Genomic DNA, 19,558 nt, shown 5'->3' on the forward strand with positions numbered 1-19,558 from the left:
AAATCTTTAAAATATGTAAGCATTCGGTTCCTAGAGAACACCAAGCAACAGAAAGAGAACAAACTGGAATAATTTGTAGAATAAGATGACACGTACGTAGGGTGGGATTGTCTCTGGTTTTTCTAGCATGTCTTAAATATTACCTGCTTTCTAACAACCCCCTCTTATGTTCCAGTCCATTCTGTAAGGGAACCCACTCTCTGGAAGGTCATTGCATTAACCCCTCTAAACAACCTAATGGCTTCTTTGGGGCCTCAGCACCTCTCGACCTGCTGGGTTGGGGATTGAAGCCTCAACTATGAGTTTTAGTAGGGGTCAGTCCATAGCAACCCCTTCCCCAAGAGCACAGGGATGAACATCTTGATGGGTGTCATTAATTATGGCTCTGGTCTCTTTCAGGTGAAAATAAACATGGGTACGGGGCAAGAAATCCTCCTTTCTGAGCAAAGACTTCGTGTGGACGATTTGGCTTGGCATTCGTTGGAGCTGCGCTATGGCAAGGATGCTGTTCTCTTGGTCATTGACAAGCACTTTGAGACAACCGTCCGGCTGGCGGGTGGGCTGCGTAACTTCACCTTTCACCATGGAATCTATATAGGAGGCCGTGGGGGGCTCAGTGTCCCTTACCTGGACAGGAAGATCCCCAACTTCCGGGGATGCATGGAGGATGTGGCGTTTAACCAGAGGGAGATCCTTACGTCCCTTAGGTCATACCCTGGCTTTAAGAAGGTGTCTGAGGTGTCGCTGGGGTGTAACGATGAGTTTTTTGCTGGGAAGGATGAAGCTATTAGCTTTTTCAGCTCTAGGTCCTATGTTACCTTTCCAGAATGGAAGGTACACGGGGAAGGGTTCCTGAGATTTGCTGTGCAAACTGGAACCCTGCAGGCTTTGCTTTTATTTCAGTCCGGCAGAGGAAGAGATTTTGTTGCCTTGGAAATCCATGAGGGTCTACTGAAGGCTCACGTAGGAAGGGGCGGAACAAAAACTCAACTCTCTTCATTCAGCTTGGTTAGTGACAACAAGTGGCACGTTGTTCAGCTTAAAGTCACCGGGAGGCACGTGGACATCATGGTGGATGAACACAGGGAAAGGGCGGGGCTGCCTCTGCAAAGCCAAGCGTTTGTATCCGAAGGCCCCCTGTTCATGGGTGGCCTGGATGACCGGATGTGGGAAACTGTGCGCGGCTTAGAAGTTGTGTCTATGCCTGGGAAATCTGTTCGAGGTATGTCTCTGAAAGGATGCCTGCGAGCCTTAGAAGCCAATTTGGAAAAGAGAGCATTACGGGATGCTCTTGTCTCCAGAGACATTTCGGCTGGGTGCACAAGTGAGGGTCTCCGTGGTACAGATCCTTCTGTGGCAGGGGAAGACCTGTTTCCACCAGAGCCATCCTCTCCCACGACCATTCCCAGTTCTCCTCTGAAAATTCAAAGTGGCAGCTTTTTGGTTTTGAATAAGTTAGAAGTCCAAGAAGGTGGACGGGCCTTACTGGGACAAAGGCATATAGAAGTAGATGTGGACTTTATGGATCTGGGTATCAATTCTTCTCAGATACTGTTTAAGATACAGGAAATGCCAGCTCATGGGTTCCTTCAAATAGATGCTTGGCCTGCACAGGAAATGGAGAGGACTTTTACTCTGTCAGATTTGAGGCATGGGAAAGTGTGGTATGTCCACGATGGTTCAGAAGAGCCTACAGATTCGTTTACGTTTTGGGCTTTTTCTAGTAGCAAGCAGGCACTGCTGTCCCAGCTGCAGGCTCCTGTTCCACATGTGTTTAACATTACTGTCCTTCCAGTGAATGACCCCCCATATCTTAAGCTTCCAGAAGGACACCTGCTTCTCTTTGAGAACACTAAGCAACGACTAACACCCAGGGTGATACAGGTGTTAGATCCCGACACCGATTCTCGGCGGCTCAGGTTTTCTGTTCTTAACAACTTCAATTCAGAGGCTGGGTTTTTAGAAAATGCCAGGGAGCCCGGGAGAGCCATCACTGGTTTTACAGACATGGATTTACAAGATGGCAACATTTTCTATGTGCACAGGGGTCCTCGAAACTCTCGAGTTGCTCTAAGAGCAACTGATGGTGAGCTGGTTAGCAATACTGTGGTGTTGCGGGTCATGGCTGTCCCTTGGGACTTTGAAGTGGCTGATAGGACTGGCGTGGTGGTACCACAAGGTGGTACCATTCTCATCACTCGGAACAACTTGTCTGTGAAGGTGAATGGTGGACAACATGAGCTGGACACTCTCTATGACATCACACATCCACCTCAGTTTGGCCAAATTCAGCACCGGGGATCCAACGGAGAGTGGAAACCAGTTAGGACCTTTTCTCAACGTTCCATTGACCAGAGTCAGATCCGATACTATAGTTCATTCAAGGGATTGCAGCAAGAAAATGTGACGGATCACTTTAAGTTTAGAGTTAACATAGAGGGAAGAGTAGGCAGAGAGCTCCTGTTCCCTGTGACTGTGCAGTGGCTGCAGTTGACACTTCTGAAAAATATTCCTCTAGAGATTAGCAACGCAAACAAGAAAGTATTGGATTCTGGCCATCTGCAGGCTGCAGCAGGGAGTGTGGCAGCACCTGAGAGGGGACTCCATTTCAAGCTACTGATTCCACCTAAGAGAGGAAGACTGCTACTTGGCAATAAAGTTCTTAAATCCGGTTCAATGTTCAGTCAAAAAAACATTGCAGACTCTAAGGTGAGCTATGAACCTCAGGGGATGCCTGGGCAAGACTCACAGGATTCTTTTAGTTTCTCAATTGTTGTAAAACAGGTAGAATCTAAAGATCACACCTTTAGGATAGACCTTAAAGCAGATAAGACACATGTCACTATAACCAACACTGGACTGTATGTTAAAGAGGGGGAAAGGACAATAATTACAAAATCAGAATTATTTGTTCAAACACTGGATAATCATGTCTTCCAATATAAAGTCACCAAGAGTCCTCAGCATGGGGAACTGAAATTGGTCAGCTCGTCTGCTTCTCTGGGAAGTGACAATAGGGCCACTGGATTCACAGACGAAGACATAGTGAGTGGGAGGCTGGTCTATGTTCATGATGACTCTGAGGCCCAGTGGGATGAATTCATCCTTCTGGCCTCTGCCACAGGTCTGGGCCAACAGGGAGGGGTCAGAAGTCTTGACTCTGAGCACACGTCTACAGAGATCAAAGTCAGCGTTTCTGTTGAGTTGAAGAATGATGAGAAGCCGGTGCGTGTGGTGGATAAGATCTTTCACGTTGTGCGGGACAGCCAGCGCTTACTGACACTAGCAGATCTCTGTTACCATGACCCCGACATAGATTTTGACGATGGCCAGTTGCTCTACACTCGGCATGGCATACCCAATGGAGATTTGGTGAAAGCTGCTGACCCAATTCGGAAGCTCTACCAGTTCAGACAAGAGGACCTACGGGAAGGGCGTGTGCTCTTCAGGCACCACGGTCCAGATTTCGCTCGGTTCCTGATTTTTGTGACAGATGGTGTCCATTACACATCATCCCTTTTCGAGGTCAGTGTGTCAGAGGCCTATGTCCGCATAGTCAACAACACAGGGCTGCTTGTGCACAGAGGGAGGGACAGCTTTCTAACAACAGCCAACCTGAGCGTCACCACAAACCAAGATGTCAGAACAGACCATGAGTTTGAATTCCACATCGTGCAACCCCCAAAACATGGCAGACTCCTGGTCAACAATTCTACCTTTCACTCATTTTCCCAGCATGACCTAAAGCAGGGACGTGTGATTTATAGGTATGACGGGGATGGCAACCTCGATATCTTTAACCTGACAGTGAAAGTTAAAGATGCCTACCTAGATGTGAGCATCAGGGTCCAAGTGTCGTCAGAAGGTCGCCAACGTTCCACTCCGATTCTGCACAGCAGGAGCCTTATAGTTGAAGAAGGAAAACCAGTAAAACTGAGCAGAGGAAAGCTCCAGGTAAGTGATAGCCAAAGCCTTGAGCTTTCTTACTGGCTTAGACTAGTAGGGGCTTATAATCCATTTGTTTGCTTCTGAGAGCACCCTCTCTGTGTCTCTGTGTCTCTGTCTCTCTCTGTCTCCCTGTCTCTCTCACTGTGTTTCATGGTACTGGGTATACTTCTAATGTATGTGCATGTGCACACACTTATGTGCATATCTATGTGCCACTGAGATGAAAGGTTGGGAGGTTTTCAGTTTGAATCTACCAGTTTTCTGACGGTTGGGAATAAAATCTGCACAATGTTCAGCCTTATTTTAAAGCCGTGTTTACATACACAGTCATGTGTGTGCCCGTGTGTAGTGCAGTATGAACTAGGACTTAGGGAGGGACGTTTATATTATGATAAATTAAGAGCTCTTTATTTTGATTTGCTAACAGTAGCGCCAGCAACGTTTCATTTGACACGGGTTAGTCTATGATGGGAAAAAGTATTAGCAGACGTAAAAAGGATTCCCCAAACAACGGAGGACAGCATTGTGTGGTCTCTTTCTTGACGTCTGGATGTGGCCTTGGATAGGATGGATAAAACCGATCTTGACCAGTAGAGTAATGCCAGGGTTAGAGCAGAGCCACACATTTTCCTCCAGCTTCTTCTACCTTGAAACATAGTCCTGTGGATCCGTGTAACCAGGCTCAGTTTTGGGGGGAATTTCCTCCAGGGTATAGGATGTGCAAGCTGTACTTTTTGACGGCTGCCCACCCATGCAGGCTGTTCTGCCTTTGCCGTAGGGACTTGAGGCAGGCTTCCAAGTGCAACCGGTCACATCAGAGCTGAGTTTGAGCTAGAGTCAGGTTGGTGAATAGCGAGTCTTCCCTAAGGGAATAGAAGGCACCAGAGTCTCACAATTCTTTTCCAAGCTTACAGAATTCGTGCATTTCACCACAAGGTGGCGTGTTCAGCCTTGTGATGAAATGAGTTGCAAATAGGGTTCGGGGATGGTCTTTGCTGAATCAATACAATGAAAACTCATAGGAAGTGCTGAGCTAGTGAGGGTAGAGCTAAAAAAGGAAAGAGCCCTTTCCTCTACAGTTGGGAGATGTTGCTGAGTCAACTGTTCTTTCTTCTGCCACCTTTGATTCTTTATAATCTTTCCACCATGGTGCTAAGGATCAAATTCATGGCCCTGTAAACACTAGATGCAAGGCAAACCTCCAGCCCTCTCCTTATTTAATTTTTTTTCCATCTAAATTTTTAGACTATTCAGGGTTTTTAGTGCTGTGTGCAGGTACTTCATAACTGTTGACTATTAATTTTTTAATATTTATTTATTTTTGTGACCAGAGCTGATATTCCAAATATTGGCATGGATCAGACCTGACTTTGAACTGCGTGACAACCCTGCTTGTAACTTAAGCCACTTGTTGATGTTAAGTGAAGTCTTGTGGTTCGTCAACGGCTTTGATTGCCTCTTACAGTTCTTCATATGCTTTTTTTTTCTTGTGTGTCTGTGTGCTATGTTGGGGAACACAAGGCTGGGAATGAAGAAGATATTCCTTCAGAGGCAGTGTTCACAGTCAGAACTCCACCCGTACACGGATACCTCCAAATATCCACAGCAGAAGACGGCATCGCGGGTGCAGATGTGATGCCCACTCTGAACTTCACCCAGCAAGATGTTGATGATGGCCATGTCCTCTATGTCCAGACAGCTCCCGGCCAGCAAAAGGACCAGTTCACCCTCGATGTGACAAAGGACTCCCGGGTTATAAGGAGAGTGGAGGTGCTCTTGGAGCCCATCCCCAAGTGGATTCCTCTCAAGGTGCAGAATCTCACAGTTCAAGAAGGGGGCTCCAAGGTACTTCTGCAGGATCACCTCCAAATTGCAAGCAAGTATTTGGAGGGTCTTGACTGTGAATTCATTCTCCTCGAACCGCCAAAGCACGGTTATGTCGAAAGCTCCAAGTTTCCAAGAGTGAAGCTAATGAAATTTTCCAGGAGAGAGGTAATACATCTCAGCTGATATGTTTGAGCTGTGCCAGAGGGGGGGCTGGCTAGAACTGACTCTGTATCATTTAGACTCACAGGCTCTGTCAGTGATGCGATTTTAGAGTCCAACTTCCCACAAGATGCTAGTATCGCCTGTGTCCCTGTAGAAACTGTGTTAACATTGTTTAAAAATCTTCAGTGATGGACTATTCATGACTTCTTGAGAGGACCCTTTGTAGTTAAAAGCACTTTAACATTTCTTTTCACTGACCTGAATTTAGAAATTTCTATTAGATCCTGCCTCTCTTGAGGGATTACCCCCGAAGCAAACCATCCCTCGCCTCATAGACCCTTTAATAGTTGAAAGAGGAGTTGTCAGATGCCCTTGAACTTTGTCTTTTTTGTTACATTCTCCTAGTCTTCTGACTTGCCTGTACACCCGGAATTGATTTGCATCCTGACTGACCACCTCTACATGAGCGCCTGGTCCCTCTCATTGATCCCAGGAACACTCATCTTTTAGCGAACATTTTTCATTCATGTCTCCATTCATCCAATCACCACATGTTTGTACTGTATTCTAAACATGGACCACGGGTGTCCAGAGTGGCTCAGTCCCAGTAATCCCAAACTGGATACAACTGGTCCTCTGGCATCCAGATGAGAGCGGATGAAAATAACCAAAGTCACCTCAAGGTTGCTATCTGGTTCTTTTCTTGGTCTTATTATTAAGACTTTGGTTTCTTATCATGAGTCAATGAATGATTTCCCATTTGTTTTTGAACTTTGAAAATTGACCTACAGATTTCCTTGGCAATATAGACTCTCTGGGTTGGAAACCACAAACAACCTCCCACCATCTTTGCCTGCCTTTGCCTCTCCTTCTAAAAACACATGTATGTTGCTTCATTTTGTCTTTAAGAATTCGAAGTTAGGGACTGAAGAGTTGGCTCAGCAGTTAAGTGCACTGATTACTCTTCCAGGGGACCCAGGTTCAATTCCCAACATCCACATGGTGACTCACAACCATCTGCCAGTCCAGTTAAAGGACATGGCCATCAGGCATGCAAGTGGTACACAAGACGTATGTACAGGCAAAACACCCAAATGTACAATTAAATACAAATCTGAAAATCCAAGTCATGGGATTTTTAATGGATCCAAATCCAGTTTCTAAAGGCTTGTTCCATTTGAGTTACTGTGCGTTACCATGGTAACTGAAACATTTCCTTGCCTCAGGAAATGCCATGGAGGAGCCAGACATTTCATCTTTAATGAGGATGCTCTCTTCTTGTCTCTCATGTTGTATTTCACGGTAGTGTTGTAGGAGAGCAGAATTGACAAATCCAATTCTAATTGGAGAGCAAGGAGAAGACATAAGTGATTCTTTGCAAAGGGACAATGTTTAGTGTAGACTTTGATGAGTTAGATAAAGAGTGCAGAAGAAACAGATTAGGAACCAGAAAAAGGCAGCGCAAGTTAAAGGAGCAGCCTAGCCAAGAATGTGGAGGCCTGAGAGATGGGGGCCATGTGGGTAGCTGAGGAGTACTCCACAGGCTGAGGAGGGCAAAGGTTGTTTGAAGCTACATTTGGAGGGTTGCTACCTCTGTCTACACCAACTGTCAGGGAGGCTAGACAGGTGCCATCAGGACGCCATGAAGGATGCAGAGGGTAAGAAAGCAGCAAGCAGCTCCCCCTGTGTCCCAGAGAAGGTGACTGTTTATCCACATTATGAGTGGTTCTTTGCTTCGGTCTTATGCTTTGGTCAGCCATGGCTTCTCTCTCAAAGGCTGGAAAGCCCAGCATTGGCAGCCTTCTTCTGCTTTGGTGTAAGTTCAATCAAATGCCCTTTATACCATGTACCGAGTCCTGCCTCAGTCAAGTCAGTGACTGACTGGCTTCATAAGAATATTGTTGGTTGAACTCTGTGTGTGGATACATATGTTCCCTGGGGCATCTGTGTTATTGAGCAGCCTGTTTATAGACACGTGGCAAGGTCACATGAACTTGTTTGCCAAGTGATTCCTTATACTTTCTTTATCTCTCTCCCTCTCTCTCCCTCTCTCTCCCTCTCTCTCTCTCTCTCTCTCTCTCTCTCTATATATATATATATATATGTATATATATATATATATAATGCCTGTAGTCTCCAGGTTTTGAGATGTTGTCATTTTTACTTAAAGTGACACAAATCCCATGTGTCTATAGCCTTCAGTGTCTTAGAGGAAAGTCCCTGGGTTCATTTGTTAAATAAGTTTGGGAGTGTCTTGTGTCAGAGTTTCTAGACCCAGGTGATGGAGAGAAAGTGGTGAGCTAATCAGACCCTCCCCCTCATCTGTGTGAAGTTTTCTCCCCAGGTTTGAGAAAGAGGGAGGCAGAGAGACAAGAAACATGTGAAATCCATAACATGTTGAGTGAAGATTAGTAGTATAGGAAAAAATAAGTACACCAGAAAAGCAGATATCTTACTGACTTTTGAAAGGTAGGAATGCACACACCCTTTCTCAGCTTTCAGTCATTATCATGAACTGGTATGTGAGTTTTGGAACGAACTCCTCATTAAAGGCTATGTGATTTGGCAGAAGGGATGCATTTCTCCAGGAAAAGTGTCCCAGAAGTGAGTGCTGTCCACGTCCCTACAGTGCTCTCCCTCTTGAGGTCTCTCATCTGTGGCCAGTCCCTCTCCTTGTGTGCTCACAAGTAGCTTAACACAGCATATTTCAGGAATGTGAGGTTAGGCCTGTTATCTGGAATCTTCTACCCATGGAACTCCAAAGAAACTCTCATAGCACCTGTGTATGAGTGGCTGTGATTTTCCCTTGAGACCCTATCTAAACTTTTCAACCCTTGTCAGAAATACCCCTGTAAGATCAAAAGACTTCGCTTAAAGGAAGTGCGCTACAGGAATGGGCAAAGCTGAACTGCTAAAAAGTTTTGGCTAAATTTTGTCAAAACAAACACAGCCCCAGAGACTTGTTCTGAATTCCAGAAACTCCTTTGGGGTATTGGGAGTTCTCACCATTGTGTTTGGGTCACGGACTCATTGAAGCTAAATTCCCATTCGGCTTGAGTGTCCTCTGGTCTGAACCCTGCTCACCAGTGTTTCCAGTACAGTCAAGAGGAAAGGAATTTGATCAGAATTTTGGTGTCTATGAATCAAAGAGAAATAACTAAATCATCCAGTGGCTGTTTCAGAATTGAAATTAAATAGATGGAATCTAACCGGGATAAAACTGAATATTTGCATTTGCTTTATTACCATGAAACAGTTCTTCCATGGTGGAATAATTTGATTGTAATGCATTCTGTCCACAGGAGATGTATATTAGCGTTAAAGACACACAATTTATTATGAAGGCGAGGGAACGAGATTCGGAGGTAGCAGGCTATCCTAGTTACATTTCTGTTGCTATGATAAAATACCCTGACAAAAAGTGATTGGCAGAGAAAGGGGTTTGTTTCCATATACAATTCCAGGTTAGAGTCCGTCATAGCAGGAGAGCCACAGTGGCAGGAAGTTATATCACATACATAATCAAGAGCAGAAATAAATAAATACATGCATGTTGCTAGCTTACTTGCCTGTGCTTAGCTTTGCTTCTCAACTCTTAAATAGTCCAGGACCCTGTGCATAGGGAATGGTGCTACCCACAGTGGGTTGGGTCTTCCTACATCAGTAAACTTAATTGAGACCACCTCAGAGATATGCCCAAAGGCCAACCCAATGGAGACAATCCATCACTGACACTCCCTTTCAGGGTAAATCCAGGCTGTGTCAAGTTAATTAAACCTCACAATCACACATAACCTCAGACACAGAGAACAATTAAGGAATCAGTGCCTTCTTAGTTCAAAAAAATATGCTCAGGTGAACTTAGTTGCCCTGATCCGTATATGTTTCCAAGGAAGAGAAATGAAACCTCAGAGGAGCCTAAATCTAACCATTCAAATTGTCAAATAAAACCATCAAAACCTTCATAACTTAGTCACTTTCAGTAGAACTTGACACTTTATTTTGTTGCCCCATTAGTAGGAAGGCTGGGTTATGCACGCTCAGTACTCGTTACTGTTAGAGGTGGGATTTAAACTCACGAATTCTGCTACCAACCCGGCATTCTCGTTACTACACCACATTGCGTTTTTTTTTTTTTTTTTTCCCTTAAACCTATTCCTAGGGTGAAGTGGTGTTTCACTGATTTCTAGGGTGAAGTGTGATGCTATCCATCACAGCTCCTCTCAGGCTTCGTGGGATGAAGACATGCTTCTGTGCTTTAGGGATTCTTAAGCTGTTTTTTTATTTTTATTTATTTATATTTATTTGCAGTCCCGTCACGGTTTGGGCTGGAGTTTCAGCTGGCTGGTGCTTTTGTTGGTTTTGGTTTCAGGTGGCGCAGGAGTTGATTTACTATGTTCATGACGGCAGTGAGGAGTTTCTCGACAGCCTCACCATCCTGGCGAACAGCTCTGAGCTTGGCAAGCAGAGTCCACCTCAGACCCTGTTTGTGACTGTTGAGTCTGTGAACGACGAGGCTCCAGTAGTAACAGCCAATAACATCCTCCAGGTGAGGGCCCCATGGTTTTGATTTGACATAAGAACTTCAGGGCAAATAAATGGGTTCTTATTTATATCATTGCTATTGTAAAACAGCAAGGCACATGTATGGCCATGGACATATGGTAGTGTGTCTCCACTACGGCGAAGAATTATTAGCTATACTTGCCAATATCCTCTTGGATACTGTTGGCAGGCAATACTTTCTGTATTTCTTTTTACTTGTCTTTTTTTTTTTTAACACTTATTCATTTGACTCTGTGTGTGTGTGTGTGTGTGTGTGTGTGTGGTGTTTACATATATACATACAGTATGGTACATTTGTGGAGGTTAGAGAACAACTTGTGGGAGCTACTTTTCTCCTTTTACCAGGTAGGTTTCAGGAATCTAGCTCAAGTCATCGAGTCATCAGGCTTGGTGGCAAGTGCCTGCTGAGCCATCTTACTGGCCTGGTTTTCTGAATTTCTTGAGCTGGTGCCACTCACAGCGTTCTTGCTGAGACATGGTCTTCTTGTGGTAGGTTAGGGAGGTGTCTGCACACGGCCAGGTCTCCCTAGGCTGGTAACACAGTGGTTAAGAGAGTAAGGTTTGCAGGAGCTATATATGATAAGAGTCCTGACTCCACTGTTGGATGTGTGACCCTGTGTCTTAGTTGTGTGAATTGCTATGAACAGACACCATGGCAGCTCTTATAAAAGAACATTTTAATTGGGGCTGGCTTATAATTTAGAGATTTAGTCCCTTAGTGTCATGGCAGGAAGCATGGTGGCATACAGGCAGACATGGTGCTGGAGATGGAACTGGGAGTTTTACATCTTTATCTGAACGTAGCAGGAAGTGACTGTGATCCATGAGACCCAGCTTGAGGCTCTGAGATCTCAAAGTTCTCCCCTAGTAATGCGTTCCCTCCAACAAAGCCACACCTACTCCAACAAGAACCTTTGGGGGTGCCTTTTTATTCAAACTACCATATGCTACTCCCTGGCCCCCATAGACTTGTAGCCATATCATAATACAAAATGCATTTTATCCAACTTCTAAAAGTCCTCATAGTCTATAACAGTATCAAGCTTGTGTAAAGATTCAAAGTCTCTTCTGAGACGCATGGAATCTCTTAACTGTAATTCTCTGTAAAATCAAAATGGAAAAAAAAGCAGATTGCATGCTTCCAATATCACAGGATATTAAATTACCATTCCAAAACAGATGAAAGAGAGCATAGTGAGAAAACACTGACCCACAACAAAACCAAAACCCAGCTGGGCAAACTCCAAACTCTGCATCTCCACGGCTGAGGTCAAAATGTTCTTCATACCTTCAACTCCTTTCAGCTTTGTTAACAGCAACACACTTCTTTCTCTTGGGCTGGTTCCACTTTCTGTTATTAGCTTTCCTTGGCAGCCATCACACAGCTCTGGTATCTCCAACATCTTAGAGTCTCCAAGGCAATCCAGGCTTCACCTTTACAGCTTCACACGGTGGCCTCTCTAGGCCTCCATGCAAAGACACCCATGACACAGACCTGGCCTCAGTAGCTTTCCTTAATCTTGGAGAAAGATTCCATAACTTCGTTTAGTAACCAGACTTTTGGCTACTTTGTGGGTTCCTGATGCTGTAAATTGTTAACCCACTCTAAACTCCCAGAGGGTGTGTGCTCCTACTCTCCACCTGCCCAAATGTTTTAGATTCATGAATGAAAGACACACACACATACACACACACACACACACACACACACACCCTGTCATGGCTAACACACTCCCCTCCAATATTCCTGAGTTAATACTTACTAAATCTGTATTTTATCTTTGCTGCCCTGGACCCTGCTGGGCAGCCTCCTGGGGCTGCTTTCCTCTTGCACCTACATTTCAGCCATCTTACCCTTCTGCACTTTCCTGGCATGGTCCACCTCCCCTTGTTATAGCCGAATCCCCTATGCCTCTCCTTGGTTTCTTGCCAGGGAATCCAAAAGTCCTGCCTTCATCTCCCTGCCCAGCCACCGGCAGCTGGCAACTTTATTTCCCAATCAGAGCCAACTGGGGACAAGGACCCTCAGCGTAGATGTGTGGGTTCCTGTATGATATTGGGAACCAAATTAACACAAATAGCATTAGAGCCAATCCCTAACAGGTTTCTTTTTCTTCCACCCTTCTCCATCCCTCTTCTTATTCCCTTTCAATGTCCTAACACTAGGTAGGATAGAAAAAAAGGATAGAAGGAAAAGAGGGCAAAGATATAAGTAGACTACTTCCTGCTCATTAGGGGTGTCAAGTTCCTTGGGGCAAATTTGATCTTCCCATTAGCATATCTAATTTCTTCCTTGCTTTGCACACAATTGTGTGATAAACTGCGATCAACAGCACCCAGTTACCAACCAGCCCCTTGTATTGGGGCTCTAGCATTTATATATCCTCTGAAAAGCCCCCAGAATTCCAAATGTCACACACTTGCAGAATCTATCTGCAGCTGGAGGAGCTATTCCCCTATTAAAGCATGGGGCAAATCACAGTCACCTGCTGTGAAGCAGCCCCATATCCCCATACCAGGGATTCAAACAAAAACATATTCCCATAATATTTCTGTGCTTTAGTTTTCGAAGAAATCAAAATTCTCATTATTCCTTTCTTCTACTCTTGACTCTAAAGCCAGAACCTTGTGGCCAAAGCTTCCAAGTTCTGCTACTTGCTCATTCTGGAACTCAATTACATGCTCACCATCTTTCTGTTTTTTGTTAGTATCCTTAACTGCCTAAACTTGGCTGTCCTGGAACTCACTCTGTAGACCAGACTCATCTCAAAATCAAGCTGCCTCTGCCTCCCCAGTGCTGGGATTAAGGGTGTGTGTCAGCATACCAGACCTGAAGCCATTCTCTAATTCCTTTTCACAAGTTGGAAGCTTAACTGGGCCTTGCCCTGGGTCACTCCCTTTATTCCATTTAACAGCAGTCTTTTCTGTATTCTGTTTATCTCCTTGAACACAGGATTTAGGTTCATTCCACTTCCTGGTGCCCCTTTTTTCCTTGAACTGCACACTGTATTTTCCCTAGCTTAGCTTGCTCCTTTTCAGTATAGATCTTTATTAGACTGAACACCAGTAACCACACAACAAAGTCAATACAAGGCTGTCTTGAAATTTCCCCTGCCAACACAAATAATCTAATACTCTTCAAATTAGCTTTAAGCAGACTTTTCAGACAAGGGTAAAAAGCATTTTTTTCCCCAAATATTACCAGAATAGTCTCTAGGCCACATACTAGTATTCTTTTCCTCAGAAACCTCTTAAACCAGACCCATAGTTCAAATCATGAAGTCTTCCATGTTTTTACTTAGGATGGCCCCATTAATCCCACTTAAAGCATCCAACTGCTTTTCTAAGCCAAAGTCCCAAGGCCCACATTCCTCCAAACAAAAGCATAGTCGGATTTATCACAGCAATACCAAAGTCTCTGGTACCAACATCTGCCTTTTTTTGTTTTGTTTTGTTTTGTTTTTTCGAGACAGGGTTTCTCTGTATAGCTCTGGCTGTCGTGGAACTCACTCTGTAGACCAGGCTGGCCTCGAACTCAGAAATCCACCTGCCTCTGCCTCCCAAGTGCTGGGATTAAAGGCATGCGCCACCACCACCCGGCCCAACTTCTGTCTTAATTAGGGTTTTATTGTTGTAAGGAGACACCATGACCACAACAACTCTTATAAAGGAAAACATTTCATTGAGGATGGCTTACAGTTTCAGAGGTTTAGTCTATTATCATCATGGCAGGAAACACGATGCTATGCAGGTACACATGGTGTTAGAGAAAGAGCTGAGTTCTACTTCAACAATCAAGATGAGTTCTACATCTTGATATGAAAGGCAGCAATAAAAGAGAATAAACCACTGGGCCTTCCTGAGCTTCTGAAGCCCTACAGCCTACCCCCAATGACATACTTTCTCCAACAGAGCCACCCCTACTCCAACAAGGCCACACTTCCTAATAGTGCCACTCCCTATGAACCTATCATTTTCATTCAAAACACAATATACCACTCTCTCAAGACTCAGAGATTCTCCCAGATTTGATTTTCCAGATATGACAGGACAGGTGCACATATGACCTCAGCAATTGTGGCAGCTTGCATAAGGCTTTTGAAAGCTCCAGCCAGACAAAATCCCAATATACATAGGGAAGGCAGACTTGTAATCCTGTGATTAACTGAAGAACTATCAACGTTTAATAGCTATTGGGAGGAGAGTTAGTTTTCTTTAATGATTGCAGTTTCTCCTTTTAAAACGGAGCCTCCATGTCTTGGTTAGGAAGTGAATACTTGGGGAGAAATGAGAATCCTGGTTAGGGGTTTGCTGTGAGTTCGGTTGACTTCTGCTGCAAGAATCTTCACACTAACTGTGTGCTTTTTTTGGGGAGGAATTTTAGACATCTACTATTTTTAATTTAAAGGATGTTGTTCTTTGGTGTCTAAATGGTGTCGGAGTTCTCAGGGCCTTGCTCATGCTAGCCAAGTACTTCAGCTTATTTTTTAAGCAGTAAGTTTCTAGCCCAACATGCCATGAAATGCTATAGCATATCAGCATTTATGAACAACCGTTGAAGCAAACAGGAAAGGCCCTTTGTTGACAGTGGTGGCCAGATAAGTGACAGAGAAGAACAGGGAGAAAGGAGTAACCATAGAATAGGAAGCAGTAAACCGTGCCCTCAGTTTATGAAGCATTCCAGGAGCAGTTAGTCCAGTGTGCAGGCAGCCCGGGGGCCCACCGTGGGCTGGGCTAGGTAGCCAGGCTTGCATTGCTAACAGGGGGCAGCGGGTCCAGGGAATAGGCTTTTTAGAGCTTTGCTTATTTTACAGCTTGGTGAGTTATTCACCTCTGCGTTTCATGAGGAAAGTGCTTCTGCCTTTGGAACGTGTGAGTCTGAGCTTTCTTTGCAGGCTTTACCCGGCTCTCCTGGAACATCGTGCACTGGGTGGCTGTACTGGCTGGTTTTGTGTGTCAACTTGACACAGCTGGAGTTATCACAGAGAAAGGAGCTTCAGTTGAGGAAATGCCTCTATGAGATCCAGCTGTAAGGCATTTTCTCAATTAGTGATCAAGGGGGAAAGGCCCCTTGTGGGTGGGACCATCTCTGGGCTGGTAGTCTTGGTTCTATAAGACAGCAGGCTGAGCAAGCCAGGGGAAGCAAGCCAGTAAGGAACATCCCTCCATGGCCTCTGCTTTCTGACCTGCTTGAGTTCCAGTCCTGACTTCCTTGGTGATGAACAGCAGTATGGAAGTATAAGCTAAATAAACCTTTTCCTCCCCAACTTGCTTCTTGGTCATGATGTTTGTGCAGGAATAGAGACCCTGACTAAGAGTGGCCAAGACTCTAGACACCCTGTGGTCAGTTACAGTTCTCCCCCTCCCCTATGTGGGCTCTTCTCTAGCAGTTCCCACAGAGGTTGCTTTGCAGAGTCATCTGAGAAAGAAGTTGTGGCTGTCAGTGGTGGTTAAACACTGCTATCAAAGTTTGCATGCATTGTATGTTCCCTGTGTCCTGGTCCCTTCTGTAAACGTTGTCTTCATGGCCCCCTGAAGGAGCAGAAGAGTGACCTTGAAGCCGAGTCTCTCTCCACCATTCAGATGCCCTCTCCACCATTCAGGATGGCTCTGCTCAGAGGGTGAGGACATTGCAGAAAGGGAAGCTCTCTCCAAGGGCAGGACTTTTTCGTGGAGGCACGTGTGTTAGGGGAACCAAGGCCTCTCCTAGGTGGCATTGGCATACCTTGGCTAAGATTTCTTTGGAGGAAACAAACAATACAGAGTCAGCAAAGGGAGGCAGCGCTTGGGTGGAGCCCAGTGGTAACTGGGTCAGCTCTCGAGTGCTTTCCCAGTGAAGTCAAGAGTCAGTTGGCCCAGTGAGTAACAACATGTGACAACATGAGACAACACATGCAAAGCAGATTCTATCACGAAGCTCATTAGTTGCTGAGTGGTCAAGCTATCTTCAGGGACTCGTCAGGTAGGCAAGCACTCTCTGCCTGGTAAAAATCCAAATCCCAGACTCCCAGAAAAGCAGGAGTCCATCACAGACCACGTGACACTAACAGTTTAGACATGGTGAGCCCCAGTTATCATTTGGGGAGTATTTTGAGCCAGGGTAGCAAACTGGTTAATCGGCTGTTCATTCCTGTGAACTCTTACGAGCAAAGATAGGGCTCGTGTACTTGGATAACCCATCTGTATGCATATGAGGGGAAAGAGTCTTCCTGGCCAAGGAATATTCCAGAACAAATATAATCAATCTGAAGTAAGCCTGGCATGAAAACCCCAGAGCGGTGGGTGGGAGGAAAAGAATAATAAATATTAGCTCCGTGTTGAGAGTTGATTTCTGAGCATAAGGATCCCTCAGCATGACGCAGGTTTGTTCTTTTGGTTTCCAGAGATACTAGTAGGTGGCAGCCAGCATTTCTGAGCCACACCCCTCCATCCCTCACGAGTCAGGCGCAGCTATAAATGTACCACTTAACTGATGAAATGATTCCTCATTTAATCCTTTTCATGATTCTTGTAATCAAAGGAGGGTTGCAATAAATATTTGAGGCAAGGAAAATTTAAGGCACTTGACAAATGACAAAGTTAGCAAAAGTAGGATTTGAGCCTGGGTGGTCTGAGCTCAGAGTCCACACCTGCTACCCATAGTGGGAATGATCAGGAGGTTATAGGTCCTATGGTACCAAAACAATATTTTAAAATCATGTTAAGTGAAATAGAATGTGTAATACCAAATTATCTTGTGTCTAACACACACACATACACACCCCACATGGACAGTATGTAAAATGTGTTAATTACTTTGGCTAATTGAAAGGCACTGCAAGCCATGAAACTAACAAAGCTAGATGTTTATATATATGGAAAAATGCCCCCTCCATTACTCTTACTGTTTCTGGAAATGTGTGGTCTGTCTGTAATATGTACATGGGCATTTGTGAGGGTGTACACTTGTATATAGAATTCTGTATGAAGTTCAGCATTGGGTATTCTTCATCCACATATCCTCCACCTCTTTTTTTTTTTTTTTTTTTTTTTGGGCAGTCTTTCACTGACCTGAAGCTCACACTTGGTCTAGCCTGTCTCCCTGGCCAGGCTAGGGAGCCTATAAACTAGGAATTCCTTTGTCTTTCCCCCTCCGATGTTGGGATTACAGGCACATGCCAGACAAACTTGGCTTTGTATGTGGGTGCTGGAGATTGTCGAAGTCCTCCAGCTTGTGTGGCATGCACTTCACTGACTGAGCCATTGTCTCTCCCGGAAACATGACCTTTTATGAGTTGAGTCAAGTTCTAGGAGTTCATCTGTTGAAAGTGCTAAATCCTGAACTCCCAGAAACTGATACCATAGGGTGATAATGAAGCCACTAGGTACCTGCTATAATAACTGCACCCTCCGCACCTAATACTGCCAGAGTTCTTTACTACATTAAGAGTCGTCTCACTTCCAGGCAGGGAAGTCTGCTTGTTGTCCTCATCTTTGAAGTCTCCTAATGACTGTTCAATGTCCTAGCTCTGCCAGACTAATTAACCCCGCCTGCTCATTGCCCGTTCACACAGGCTTGCCCTTCCCAGCTAGAAAGTAGGCTGGGATGGGGAACAGTACGTATCTGCTTTCAAACCTGGCCATCTCACTTTATGGATTGTGGTGGTCATTCAAAGTCATGGTCATGATGGAAGAAAAATAACAAATGACAAGGATTTAAACATTGGAAGTAAAGGGGGTAAAGTTGAGGGGACACACACACATACACACACACAAACACACACACTGAGAGAGAGAGAGAGAGAGAGAGAGAGAGAGAGAGAGAGAGAGAGATTGCCTAAAGGTCTTCGAACAATGTAGTCTTGTGCATTGAAATTTTGAAGCACAATGATAATATCTATTATCAATCTCAACTTAATTTCAAATAGAAAAAGAGCCAAGCAGCAGCCAGGAATTAGCCTTCGTCTCTTAGAAAGTCTGCTCTAGGCAGTTCACAGGATCCAAGATATGCTATTAGTTTCTGCCCCCAGTTATCTTTGTTTTCAAGCTATTTCTCCCTTTCCCACCAGAGTGGCTGGCAATGATGGCAAATTAGCATGGAACAGCTAAGCGCATTGACCACACTGCAGGGAGTGTCATGAATCAACTCCCAATAATATTAAAGGATTATCAGGTCTGTCCATTTTTCTGGATGTGAATGTGGACAGCATATGCACTTAGTTAAAGCCACGGCTAACTGAGCACACTGTCTAGTAGCAGATGTGTGGGTAGTTCCTCTCAAATGTAGGGATCATTTCTGACAGCAGCATTTCTTCTCTTTATTTCAGAGCAATTGGTTGATGAAGATAATGACCACTTTCTGGTCACACGGTAGCTAATACTGCTGAAATGTTTATTCTGTGCCTGGTATTGGGCTCAGCCTGTGACACAAGCCTTCAACAACTCTGTAGGGTATCGTTTTTATTTGAAAAAAGGGGAAAACTATAGCACAGGAGACTCTTGGCTAAGATTGCAAGAGAGACAGACTGGCTGACAGACAGACAGAGCCTCGGGGATATAGCAGAGTTAAGGTGTGAACTTGTGATCACAATGAAGCACTACTGCTTTCTCCTGCACAGTTACAGTATAGGAACCCAAGAACCTGGAGGAAGTATGAGCTTCCCACAGAGTTAAGGGTAGGGGTGAAGTAAAGGGCTGGGGTGTGGCTTGGAGGTAAGCTACTTCTATAATGAGCATGGTCTGGGCTGGAGAGACTAGTGGTGGGATGTGTGATATGGGCAGTAGATATGACTAGCCCAAATAACAACATTAAGCAGAGAGAGAATCTGGGACAGAGGCAAAATGTGACTTCCACAAGGCCTTCAGATTTATGGGTTTTTAAAATCACATTGATTTATTTGGGATATACGGTAAAGGGACCACACACACACACACACACACACACACACACACCATACACAAGTATTGATGTCAGAAGACAACTTGCAAAGAGTTGGTTTCCCCTTCGACTATGCAGGTCCCAGGGGCACACTCAGACCCTCAGGTTGGTAGCAGGTACCTTTTCCTGACCCAGATT

General features: G+C 44.7%; 1 protein-coding gene across 3 annotated transcripts in view; it reads left to right on the forward strand.

The window, feature by feature from the left end:
* Cspg4b (chondroitin sulfate proteoglycan 4B) overlaps positions 1–19,558 on the forward strand; it is a 77,462-nt gene that overhangs the window by 24,214 nt on the left and 33,690 nt on the right. For all 3 annotated transcript variants that reach the window (XM_030247485.1, XM_030247484.1, NM_001378698.1), the window contains exons 3-5: positions 400–3,954; positions 5,470–5,940; positions 10,310–10,486. In XM_030247485.1, coding sequence (XP_030103345.1) covers positions 400–3,954; positions 5,470–5,940; positions 10,310–10,486 — 4,203 coding nt within the window. The remainder of the gene's footprint in view (positions 1–399; positions 3,955–5,469; positions 5,941–10,309; positions 10,487–19,558) is intronic.

This window comes from Mus musculus, chromosome 13, assembly GCF_000001635.26.
Source record: "Mus musculus strain C57BL/6J chromosome 13, GRCm38.p6 C57BL/6J".
NCBI lineage: Eukaryota > Metazoa > Chordata > Mammalia > Rodentia > Muridae > Mus > Mus musculus.